The sequence below is a fragment of the Neodiprion lecontei genome, chromosome 1 (genome assembly GCF_021901455.1).
Source record: "Neodiprion lecontei isolate iyNeoLeco1 chromosome 1, iyNeoLeco1.1, whole genome shotgun sequence".
NCBI lineage: Eukaryota > Metazoa > Arthropoda > Insecta > Hymenoptera > Diprionidae > Neodiprion > Neodiprion lecontei.
The window spans coordinates 33,842,642-33,855,886 of record NC_060260.1 but is presented as its reverse complement, the minus strand read 5'-3'; the positions used below and the strand labels follow the sequence as shown (position 1 = coordinate 33,855,886).

At 38.7% G+C, this 13,245-nt stretch overlaps 1 protein-coding gene across 3 annotated transcripts in view; it reads right to left on the bottom strand.

Annotated features, from left to right (window-relative positions):
* Nucleotides 1–542: 542 nt before the first annotated feature.
* Nucleotides 543–13,245, bottom strand: part of LOC107222817 (RYamide receptor-like) — a 52,764-nt gene continuing 40,061 nt past the window's right edge. For 2 of the 3 annotated variants that reach the window (XM_046732033.1, XM_015662327.2), the window contains exons 5-10: nt 9,010–9,131; nt 6,749–6,966; nt 4,762–4,862; nt 3,290–3,380; nt 2,655–2,773; nt 543–2,018 (exon numbers count right to left, since the gene is read on the bottom strand). In XM_046732033.1, the coding sequence (XP_046587989.1) occupies nt 1,733–2,018; nt 2,655–2,773; nt 3,290–3,380; nt 4,762–4,862; nt 6,749–6,966; nt 9,010–9,131 (937 nt within the window). In that variant the 3' untranslated portion in view covers nt 543–1,732. The remainder of the gene's footprint in view (nt 2,019–2,654; nt 2,774–3,289; nt 3,381–4,761; nt 4,863–6,748; nt 6,967–9,009; nt 9,132–13,245) is intronic. The other variant, XM_046732084.1, reaches the window with a different exon arrangement.

The following is a 13,245-nucleotide window of genomic DNA, read 5'->3' as shown; positions in this document are numbered from 1 at the left end:
TATGCGGTTTTACCTGTATTTATACGTTTATATACAGTACAATAGCATACACAAATTTACATGATTTTCAAACTATGTTCATATCATAGTTTTATTCATTTATTACTATTTATATACGTTGAATTACATATATACTGCTAAAATATTCACAGTTAAACGCCTCTTTCCCCAATTGTTCTTATAATGACTAGAATTTGCCAAATGTTATTAAATCTACGACTTATATAATTAACATGATAATGGCGATGCTTAAGAACTCGCGTAAATAATTTTTTCCATCAAACATTCGAGGCTACTTTCAAATTTGTTTACGCGGAACTTGTAAACAGATTTGATTCACCAACCTCCGTGTAAATTTCAATCATTTGTCTGTAAGAAAATAGATGATTTATCAACAACTAGATACATCAATCAAACGATTATTCTCTTCACATCCATTTTTACATATCTTTATTACACGTATAGTTTTGTTTTAAATTATATTGAATTTTTATCTCCTTATATTTTTATGTCCGGTAGTAAATCGCCAAACATTTTTTGACCGTCACAATAAATCTCGTGTCACTGAGACTTGAGGGTGGAAAAAAAATTGAAAACTAAAAACTTGCATGGAATGTAGTTCAAGGAAATGTGTCAACATGAAAATCGATCCTTGCAGTGTATCTGCACATTGGGCCGATTTGTTCCTCGTGATAGAAAAAGTGTCGGTACTACGGGTGAATGCAAATAATCTCAATGGTACGAATGAAAATGATCAATCGTATAGTTGTAAGTGTTGAAGAAAATTACCAACGAAGCAAGCACTGTATTTTCGCGCAAAGAAATTTCTCAATTTCACCGGAGATGATTGAATACAGGCAGTCATTCGATTAGTCAAAACTGCAATCCACAAATTTCCCCCAATCAGGTATGGCCCATAAATTACGTTGAAATTTGCGAGAGATCACGAGAACATGAGCCCCAAGTTTACCAGCGACTCAATTCAATTACTCGCTCTGTTACTCATCCTCACGATACTATGTTATGTACACGAAGTCTGCTGTCAGAATTCACCGGGCATATTAATTCGTAGTATGAAATTGATAGATAGCGACATGTACCTTACATACACTAATTTTCAGAACACTAATATTCAACGTACCAACTTCGAAAAACCGATATAAGTTATTAGAACAGTCTCATTCACGTCTCATTTCACGGTTCTTGCCGATACATATTCCATACACGTGAATCACACACACAGTACCACGCACTCTGGCATACAACATATATTGATAAAAGTTCTAACTATATCACGTTGACTCTTGAGAAATTTGTTGTACCATTACATTGAATTAATTTTGTTTCGTTCTTACGTTTCTTACGAATAAAATCTGCAATTAATATGCATATACGTACAATTATACATACATATACATATACAAATATATAACACGTTTTCTGCTTTGTTACAATTATGAGGGAATAATGCAGGGGAATTTTGTCACATCGGTAGGATAACAGGTGCTTTTAGGTATATTATAGTATACATCAAGGGTAAGCTTAAATTAGCAAGCACTTAAACTGGAAACAGCACCCTGTATCGGAAAACTATACTCCGTAACGAGTAACGAGGAACGGCTTGTTAAAGAGCGCTCCCGACTGAAGACGGGGATTAGCTTACGGCTGATAATAATTATGCCTCGGTGATTCAATTGCGCCCCGTGTTCATCTGCATGGCAATTAAGCTGGCTTAGAGGCAGAGTTCCTGCGAGTTGAAATCGTTGGTGTGCTTGTGCCTCCCGGAAGCGAAGACGTAAAGCTCAGCGGCGGTGTTCGGGCTTTTTGGTGCGCTTGCGAGGGCGGCGTTTCCGTTCCGGACGCAGCATCTGGACGCCGGGAGGGTGCGGTTTGTGGCTTCAATTCCTTTTGCGGGTAATCGTGACGGTCCTCGCACAGACACGCCGCGGTAAAAGGAAGCTGCTGCCGGACATCCGCCCGAAGCTGGTCGCCGCCAATCGTACCTTGCAAAAAAAAATCTGACTTTGGAATTGATTACGTGTTCTAAAAACTTCTACACCAAATTTTTCCTATCCTAATCCTATGCGGTGACCCCAAACGCACCGCAAATCGCGAAGCAGCTCGCCGTTTTTCAAGAGAAATTGCCTTGTCTGGTATCGATTAGTTTCACGCCCGCACTGAGATATGCTTCATTTTTTATTTTTGCCACCGGAAATTCTAGTGAAACGGATGTGTACTTGTCAATTACGGTCTAAATATCGCCGTGATAGCAAGAAAATTTCGTCACAAGTAACTGTTGAAGGTAGTTCGTACAGTTTTCGATACGGTGTTTTATTGTTATTGAAAAATAAATCTGTTCGTTTAGTTTCCCACATCTTTTCAGAACTACATTTTTTTTATAGTAAGAAGTGGAAATAATTAAAGGAATGGATATTTCGAATGATTTTATGCGATTTTTGATATTGCAAGCGCGTTAAGATTTTTATACGAGTTCAAAACTTTCAGAAATTTCAAGTGAATCTTCATGTAAATTGAACGAAAAGATTATTTCGAAGACTGTGCTATTAGACCTACGTCCCTGTATTGGAAAACAAAGCGTGCTGCCTCGCGACCTTACTTTCCGCAACGAATGAAAAAAGCACCTGAGTATTTACCTGATCGAAGTTCTGGTGGACTGCGTTTTATCAAGATCGAGACTATCCATTGGCGGGCTGGTCGACCATTGTCGGGGTCTGAAGGGACATCGTTGTTGAAATTCCCGCTTGAACTTTTCCTGCAAACAAAATTGTGAACGAAAACTTGATGAATTTTTCAAACGAATTATGTCAATTTTAATACCGCGGTAAGTTCCGGGCGATACAAGAAGTCGATAAAATTAATTTTATCTGTGATGAAACCTCGCCGTGTCGTCAATATTGTCTCAACTTTGCGTAGCATTTATAACAATCGCGAGAAATAATTTTCACTTAAAAATTGCACGTGACGGACGGTTCGAAAAAAAAGAGGAGATTTTTATAAGCTAAATCGCAAGTAAAACAAACTTTTATGATCGAGGCTAAGACGTTGATGCTCTCAAGTCATTAATCAAACAGTACCAAGCTTTTAACGGAAGGTCGTTACTCCCTGTGATAAAAGTTCAATACACGGTTTGTTGGTTTTAGAGCAAAAACAACACGCGAGCAATCAAAGTCCTTGGTTTAATGGTTTCGCGAATTGAAAAAGTACTTTACGGTCGTAAATCGTATATATGCTAACCGAAATGAGAATGTAATAAGGTATTTTTACTTACGTTATAAATACCGTAGATGAAAGGGTTGTAACAGCTGTTTGACATCGCCAGCCAGTCGCAGCAGAACCAAATGATGTTGATGTATCTGTACCTGGAATTAGAGCGATTATCAGTTTAGGTTGAATTCGAACTCTTTGCCTCAATGACGAGTGCTTGAGTCGACGGATTTTATATAAGCGTTACAATTGCTCATCGTACGTTTCAAATTCACTAATTTTTACAAATTCTAATCAGACTTCATCCATGCAATCCGGATACTCTGTAAGTCGATCTGTGATTTCTCGAAGCTTCGCTTCTTAATTAGTTATTACACCGTCGCGCAACATCGTTTTCTTTCGGAAAAGGCATTTTATGCTCGATTACAAAGCACGTGAGTAGTCTTCGATATTTACTATTCATATCCAGAAACTGCGGTTCCTCTCCGTTCATTTTTATTTTTCTCGCGACTTTACGCGTTCCGGTTATTTTCTGATCAATATTCAATGTGGCACGATTGCGATTTCGAATATGTTTGTGGGGGAAACAGGCTCTTGTTTCTCGGCGAAATAATGATATCACCAATTCTCAATCTCTGATTGAATCAGAATACTTCGTATACAATTCTCGTAATGCAATCAACGATGAATGTAAAAAAAATTGGAAATCGCCGCCCAACTAGTTGTTAATTCTGCGTCAAGCCTATTATTATCAAACGAATCTGCGCGCAATGAAAAAAGAACTCGGATAGAAGAAAAATAAATTTTTCGACTCACGGGATCATATTTGCAACTGATTTGTATCTAGACATATACTTTGTTGATTGAAGATTGACTATTCCGAGACCGTGAGTATGAGTAATAATAATGATGTCAATTTATTGGTCAGTTGTGAAAAGCTTTTCAGGTTTTCCGTCAGTTGTAAAACGTACCGTCTACTTATATTCGAATATTAGGAGATTCCCAATACATCGAAACAATATTCCGTATCTGAAGTATCTATATTGAAGTACTGCCAAAGTGCTCTTCGATATCCGCCCTCTTTGGAGCGAACGATATTCGAGGGCATATCTTTCGGTAAATATTCACATTTAATTTTTGCATGTGCATGTATACACGTGCAAACAATAATGGATAGGTATCTTATATTACAGCATCAACATATGAATTTTCAAGATGGGATTTCCAGCGGAAATAATCTGCTGTAGATGGTTTTAGCTCCTCATGCCAATGTTAAAGCGGCTGCGTGTATGCCGAAACGACTACAGCATAAAACGGTGTTTCACAGTATCGCCTATCCTTTGAAATGCACTTTCTGTGAACTGTTATTAACTTGCAAGAACTTCCTTTAGCGATGTTCAAAAGCCAACAGGGACAAAAGTTACTTGGCAGTCACGACGTGCCGACAACAACGCGTCAGAATCGTGCAAACACGTGATACGCAAGATGATATCTATGATTGACGAAATTTCGCAAAAATTTCTTGATTCAACTTACTCGTTAATCTCCGGATAAGTGTATTGCAGTACGTTGTAGGTCTGGAGTGGCAGCCAACACACAGCGAACAGTGCGACGACGATCACCAACATCTTGATTACCTGCGGACAGAAGGAAGAACATTGTTGCATCTCTTGCAATAAACTCGACTTTTCGAAACGAATACGTTCAAGGAAATTGATAAAAAAATACAAGCCAGTTAGAAGGATCATCTCATAACTTGGCGCAACGACGTACGGATCACTTCAGCGTATAAAAATTACCGATTGAATAAACGACACGTCATTTATGCAATTTTTGCAAATATTCGCCGTGAATAATCTTTCGACTCTTGTTAAATGCGATAGAATATAAGGGTGTTAATTTCAAGTTTCACGACCACGAACAACCACCGGATACAACAGAGTCGATTGAAACGCGGTCCATGCACGAGGTGACTGGCGTTAGTTGGATAGGTAAGTAAAAAGTTGTAATATATAGAGTTGAAGGTGGGATCGAGGATCAAGTTACCGAATTCTTCACAAGTTACGCGCTCCACCCGCAATACACGGGACAGAAAGGAAGCTGCGCGGGGGGTTGACGTTAATTAGGTCGACTGCTGAACGCTTCGCCACCTTCGTCCTTTTGCCAAATTCACCCGACGTGTTTCTCGGACCGAAAACTGACTCGACTGATATACGAGACGTACTCACGGTGGAAATCGGGAAAATTTTCGAGTCTCGATTTACGTGAAAAATATCGAACCGTGATTACGGCAAAGAACAGAGAACGCGGGTAAAAAAGTTGGCAGAATTCGTATTGTCTTCAAATATCCTGCTCTCTTGCATGTATGTCAAAGATTATCTTCCACCGACTGACTTCGGCGACGGACTCGTGTGTATTTTGTGTCGTCCAAGAAAAGTCATAGAATTCGGTAAATGTCTTACCGTTAATCACTGCGTAGATATTACGCTTACAAAAACCCTGTGAAATTGTTTGCAGTATATCCCGAAAATTTTAAGTTCAAGATAAATCTCGCTGGTTTTGAAAATTCAACGATTATACTTCGGAACAAATTTCATATGTTACAGTAACTCCTTCGACGGTGCATCTGGTATGAATCTGCATTCAGACGCACGCGTTGCTGTCACAATGGAAAAGCACTTCTCGGTAAGAATAAGGACGCCTATCACAATCAGTTTGAAAACGATACAGACCTACTATTGTGCTTACTAGACAAGGCAAGTAACACCTACGCGCAGTGAATTGGACGGTTGCCTTGACATGGCTGGATAAAATTTTAAGCTCAATGTCTTACGTATATCCGTTGGCAGCTTTATTGTTGTTGTTACGTCTATTATAGGTACGAAAAAATTACCGAAAAAAAGTATCGAAGAACAGTCTCGTTTTTTATACCGTATAGGTATATTATACATAAATAGGAGCGTCCTAACTTTCTCACGCAAGATTAAACTCGGAGCTTTTCGCAGTTGGTAAACAACTTTTAGGCAACGTCTCGGGCGCACACAACGTTCACCGACACGTATGTTGCGTATGAAATACTTTGTGACACGGCTTAGTTGTAGACACGTGTGTGTGTACTCGGTACATACGTTTTTACGGAGTATTATCCCGAAAGCGAACAGCATATAGATACAATATTCAGCTTTTTTCAGCTCCGAAAGTTCCGAAGTTATCTGATTATATCGATCTCGCGTTATCCCGTTCGGTTATGTACCAGACGACACGTAAGGAAATATGTATCTGAATAATGTACGTGTGTCGGAGTCTGGTAGTAGGACGAATACCTCACCTTTAACGTGTACCGAATCCTTTCCGCGACTGGAGTTGAATTTCAGAAGGATTTTATCAAGCGCACATCTCCAATACTTGCCCAAAGCGGAGACTACGTATGCGACATCGACTGTTTCGTTAAAAATTTAAACTCCGGCATGACGAAGAAGTTATTTCTGTAAAAGCCGGAGAGATCGAGAAACTCAAAACTCACCTTCTTCTTATTCTTCATCAGGTTGGCGTCGCGAGAGTCCTGAGCATTTCCGGGTGCTCTGCTTCCCCACAGCCTGAGCGCCATGCGAGCGTAAACGCAGGATATTACGAAAAGGGGTGTAAGATACTGCAGGAAGCCAAGCAGCGCTCTGTAGATCAGCATTGAGCTTTCGGACAACTTTTCGTTCCGGCAGAAAGGCTTGAGATGATGTCGGCCGACTGAAAGTAAAAAAAAAACAGCCGTGCATTCTGCGCGAAAATGGCGATTTCGCATCTCTTTCAAAAAATAATCAACAAATATCTTACGCAAAGCAGAATCCTTTTTTCGGACTCCGAATCCACAGCGGTTGAATCGCAAACAACTTTTGTGTATTGTTATTGTACGTTGGAATGTTTTCACGCGGGAATTCACATCGCCCACCGCGTGAAAAGGAAAGTTTAATTGAAATGAAAACGAGTTGTATTATCAATTCAATTACTAAAAGTTAACTCCGTGTATCGTAAAGTTTCGAGACTCGAAAAGTTCAGATTTATTCTACATTCAAAGTTCTTTTGATTAAAAATCTCTCCCCTTGATCTTTTTCATTACAGGTACGTAGGAATGCACACGAGTGGCGGGTGTTGAAGAAATTGATCGTTAGTTACGTCGCAATTTAATTTTATTTCCAATTTCTCGTAGAAAATCAATTGTACGGATCAAAACGTAGGCACTTCAGTCTGCTTTAGTGATAAATGACGATTTATTTACAAGGCCTGCAACGAATCTAATTTCGAATGCGAATACGAGTTTAATATTCACGAGAATGTTTAGCCGATCCATACGTGGGCACGACAGGCACGCGTGCAGGAGAGTTTCAGAAGCAAATGAAGGGAGCCAGTGTGTCACTGGCAAGTGGAAAATACAATCTCTTCCTTGATGAGTCATAAATTGGCAATCTTTGCTACGTCGTTAACTCTGTTGATTAAATGTCCTAAGTACCTACAACCACGTGGGGAATGGAAATTTGGCTGACGCTGTACGTACAGCCTTATGATAACCCTTGTATTTTGTGCAACGTAACGGAACGTGCAAAATAGTAGAAGCGATGATTGGCTAATTATCCACTTTTCAGACTCCAAGTTTCAACTACAAGCATGTCACTCAGGTACGCGCGTTTAATTAAATTTGATTAACTCTCCGTCGGTTGGTCGGTTCGCTCGTTGAGTGTTTAATACATATAGTAGGTACGCGAAAATGTTCTTATTGTGATAATACACGCCATAAACTTACCGAAAAAGAACAAGGGAAGAAATTTCTGGGGAATTTAATTACAACTTAAAAGATAAATTTCCTTCGTCAAAATCCGCATGGTTCGCTGTAGATGTTCGCAGACAAGTGGAAACGGTTGCAAAACCAAAAAGGCGAACAAGTGAATAAATGTCAGTTGAAAATTCGCGATGAATGTTCTTCTCGTCCTTCGTTCCACTGATTCGACAACGACGCTTTTACACTCGTCTTTAAATTCGCGGACGTAAATCCTCCGCCGATCGAAAATGGGATACTGACGGATATTTTAAAAGAAAAAAAAACGGAATCAGTCCCGCGTTTGTTGATATTGCAATCATTTCGTACACGAAGCGTGTAGGAGCGGATTACAAGTGCTGATATTTTATCTCGATAAACGAAAGGGCTTTCAGACGTAGATTTTCTACCGACCGAATTCGACGACAAAAATATTCGAACCAGGGCACGATGTCTGACCAGACAATCCCCTTATCTCGCGAGAAGACAAACGATTTTTCGGTCAAAAAGTATTGGAATCTCATCTTTCTAGACAGAATAAGAAAACAGAAAGGATTTGGAGAATTACGTTTATACGAATGTAGGAACGGGGCCCGATTTCAAACCGATTTCTTCACTCGCTACCCTTCGTCCCGCACGTGAATTTCCCTTCCGCTGAAAATCGGGGCGGAAAATCATTTTCTCGTTTCAATTTATAACAGTGGTAAGAATGACATTGTGGTTAGCTGAAAAGGGATGATTTTCATTCCTTTAAGCACTAGTTCGAAAATGTAACAAACATTCTCGTGCACGTGTATTATAGCGATGTAAGTGCAATGATTTTCCAGAAGTCTAAATTAAACCGATACAGCAAGAAAAAAACGATATAATTGCACCTTAAATTTCAGTCAGATTTCTTATTTCTTCCGGGGCGCGTTTTCGAAATTTTTTCAAATTTCACACCGACAGGCGCGAGTTAATAATCTGCGTTTTTAACTCACCCCCAGAGTTATCCGGCGTCATAATCACTCGCAGAGCCACTGCCATTGGAGCGGCCAAAGCACCGCCGAAGAACCAGATACTAGCGATTACGACTTTAGCTCTGAACTTGCTGGGCCTTGCGCTGAAATGAAAATGACAGGCATGTTCGTTACATTTTTCATTGCAGAAATCTTTTCCAGCTGCTGAAACGGTGAAAGGTACGCGAAAACTTTTCGACGATGAGTATAAGAAAAAAAAGCACTAAAGTGTGTGATTATTTTTGCCTTTTAATGAGTAAGTGATGGCAATCGTTTTAATGATACCTCCATCCATGTGAACCAGTAATAATTGTTCTGCTAATTTGGACAGACTTTCGAGTTACGCAATAAACTTCAATTGCGAGAATATTCATTAGCCTTGTACGTAACTTTTGTAATTTGTGTACCTGAAAATTTTACTCCAGACGAGTAATGAAGAGGGTAAAAATACTCATGGCCTCAAAGCATCTCGCTTACAGCTGGTAATTAATTCTCGCATTTCATTAGAGTTGTACAACCCAGGTGTAACATGTGTTCGATTTATTGAAAATAAATAAATCTGTCGGACCACCACTTTTGTTCCTAGGCTTAAAGTTCACGCTCTGCTTCAATTTTTTCTTCAATTCCATCAAGTAATTATAATGCTAAGATGTCTCTCGGCGAGAAAAAAATTTATGAGATTATAAAATTACAAAAAAGAAAAAAATACAGACTTCCAGAGAACAAAGAATCACTGGAAGCTGGTATGGAATTTGTAATTTGATATTCAAGCTGCTTTTCATATCAACCGCTAATAACGAAGCCAACTAGCAAATCAATCCGATCCTTCTTTAAAACCAATCAAACTTTATCCCCAATCAAAACTCCTGCGAAACATCGATAGCTAATAACGCAGCTCGGTTTTCCGCCCTGCATTAACGGAGTAAGTTTAAATTTTTCATCTTCTCTATTCCTCTCTCTCTCTCTCTCTCTCTCCCTCTCTCTCGTTTCCTCTCATCTGTTATCGCTGCAATTTAATTAACAAGTCTACAACTTCAGTTCACTGGATCGTAAAATCGAGGCAAAAATAAAAATAAAATAAAAAAAAGAAAAGAGATTGAGGCCATGCAATAAATTTAGCAGCAAAATAAAAATCGAATGGCGCTATTTGTTTGAACGGTCAACAAACATCGTCTTGCAGCTCAGATGTCCGGGTAAATTCAATGCATGGATGCAATTTCTAGGTCACACTGGTCGGCTAAATTCTAGTTTCTCAGAGGGTGCAGAGAAGATCTGGTCGTAAATAATCCGTGTAACTTAATAGTGAAGTGTAGTTGCGTAAAAATAAAACGTTACGGTGCGGGCTGCTCCATATTTTTACAGAACGCGATTCACGGTGATTTTGTTCAGGAAAATCGGAATTATTTGACTGAAACAAATGGGAAAGATTTACAGATCCCATTGAATTGCGGAAATTGTTTTTTCGGCACCCAACTTTTTCTGTAAAAAGAAAAAAATAGGTACACGAATCGAGACTCGGGCTCTTTGGAATATTATTACTGTACGCTTTGAACCTTTCGAGTGTACAATCAAGATCTCGAGTTCGATAATCGAAGCAGCTTTCCTACAGCTGCTGCACCTCGATAAGTAAGGGTGGTGAAGGTCTTTGTTCAATTATAGTTACTCGAGCTTACGAGAAATATCTTCGATCATCTCGTGCGGATTGGTGCGTAATTTATCAACCCCCTTACGAGGATGTGTATAATAAACCCCTCTGAAGTGCCCGGTACGAGAGGTTGAAGTTATTTTAACCTAAATAACAATCCGTCTCCGTAACGAAATTGAAATAATTTTATGGTCGTAATTTCTTCCCGTTGAACGGATGTAATCATAACAGTGATAACCTGACTGGCACTCTGTTGGGGTAATAACTTATTTTGGTAAAATAATATTTCTTGTGCACGCATGCATGCATGCGTCTGCACGAGTGTAAATGGTACGCACAGTGTGTGCGATATCAAATTATCGTTATGACGCGTTACCTTGATGTTGAAATATAGGGAGGAGAGTAAAAAACTCAGGGTAACAGGAAATTAAAACATCGAGTAAACGATGAATCTCCGCCTTCGTATATTTAAATCCTTTCGTCCAACACGCTGATCCTTCTGATTAATACTGACTAAAGCTTAGCGGAAAAAGGAACTGTCTCACATGGGTGATTCTCATTATGAAAAAGTGTAAATCCGAACTTGATTGGATGGCAGAAACAAAGGAAAAAGAAAATCGTAAAACTCCTCGAACGAGTTAAAAGCAATGAAATAACTTCAACAGTACGTATCCAGAGTTAAAATGTGGCTATGTGGATTTTCAATTTGTGGCTATGTGGATTTTCAAGGGTTAAATCGTATGCGGATTGTGTGACCTTAATAGGATTGTTTTTGAATTTTTGTGCTTCCAAGGGCTCAATAATCGGTTTCAAATAAATTTAAAAAATGCCGTGAAAATTTGAAGTCTCTACATCGAACTTTAACATAATCCGCTTGGTGATCAAGGTATGTTATGGAAATAACATGCGAAAAACTTTTTTGTTCTTTGAAATTTCATAAATCATTGATGAATATTCGAAAATAATGGAAAAGACACATTTTTATAGGGAACTTAACGGTCGACAAAAAGCTCTGATGGATAAAATTCGTAAATAAAAGCGTTCGTATGATAATTAACGAATTTGATTAAACTTTGAGCGTTGATTAAAATATGAACGCTTTCATTTACGAATTTTACATATCAGAGGATTTCTGTACAGCGTTCAATTCTCTACAAAAATATGTATTTCCCATCACAGTCGGGATATTCGTCAACGACTTATAAAATCTCGAGGAGCAAAATGTTTTTCCAACGTTATTTCCATAATATACTTGATGACAAAGTTATCTATGCAGGGAGTTTTTTTTTCTTTTTTCTTTTATTAATTTGATAGCGTTTAAGCTCCTGGAAGATTAAAAATTCAAATCAACCCTGTCAAAGATCACCCTATCGTGAGGTATACACGCCACTAATTTCGTTCTTTATTCGGTCCTTCTTCTTCGTTTTACGATCGTGATTTTACGCTTTAGAAGTGAAAATCTGTCACGATACAATAAGCGGTATGACATCTCTCGGGGTTCGTAAATATTTATGTTTCTCGCGACAAGTTTTATCTTTTCCCGCTTCGTTCTTATTCAGACACGAGTAAATAAGTTTTTACGAAAGTTTCCGCCTCTATTGCACTCTGGATCATATTTACCCCGACCCAATTGCTAAAAGCTTTTTCCACTCACTCACATCATTTTGATCACGTACGATACCTTCACCTTGAAAAATATACCCGGTCTACATTTTACCACCTTTATAGATCACACTTATATGTGCGGATACATCGTGACCAATAGGAAATGGAAACTCCATTCTATAAGGGGTTCTTTCTCCTGATGTGAAGCGGACGTGACCTTAGACCGGAAACTCGGCAATAATACTATACTTAAATCGCGGAGACGGGCAATTTTCAAGGTTTTGTCACAACATCGATATTGCGCACCGTTTCAGCTTTCAACAGTACCTGTAATATATATATAAACATGTATTATCTCCACGTTGATGCGACACCGCTGAAAGTTCCAGTAAGACTTCAGGATGATTGGCAAATTGTTACCCACCTCCTTCGCACAATATATCATATCACATTTGAAGACAAACTTCAGCCCTTATAGGAACTTGGCTGTAATCGCTGACTTGATTTTTTTCCGGCTTTTCCACCATACGGATGATTTTAAAAAAATTTATCAATATCATTCGTTCCGTGCATCATTGATTTTGCATTACGCATGTTTTATTTTCTTATACACATTAAGGATACCCATAAAAAAAATGACGAGAAAACAAGTGAGTAAAATTGAGTCTCCCGAAAGAGTTGTCCGAGAACTTTTCGCTGCTCTCATCATTTCCGAAAATAGAAGCAAGCAAACAGACTTTCAGTTTCACAGATAACTCAGGAGCGATCCGGAGGATTTTGCTTCAAATTTTACATTATAGTTCCAAGTTAAATTCCAATTAAATACTCAAATCAGCAGACGAAGTATCACCTAAATCGGTCCATGGATTCTCACGTAATCTTCGGATAAAAAATTTGCCACCAACGGACGAATTTATACATGCAAAAGTGCACCTGTCAATTATTGGAAATAACACTCTTACGATTTT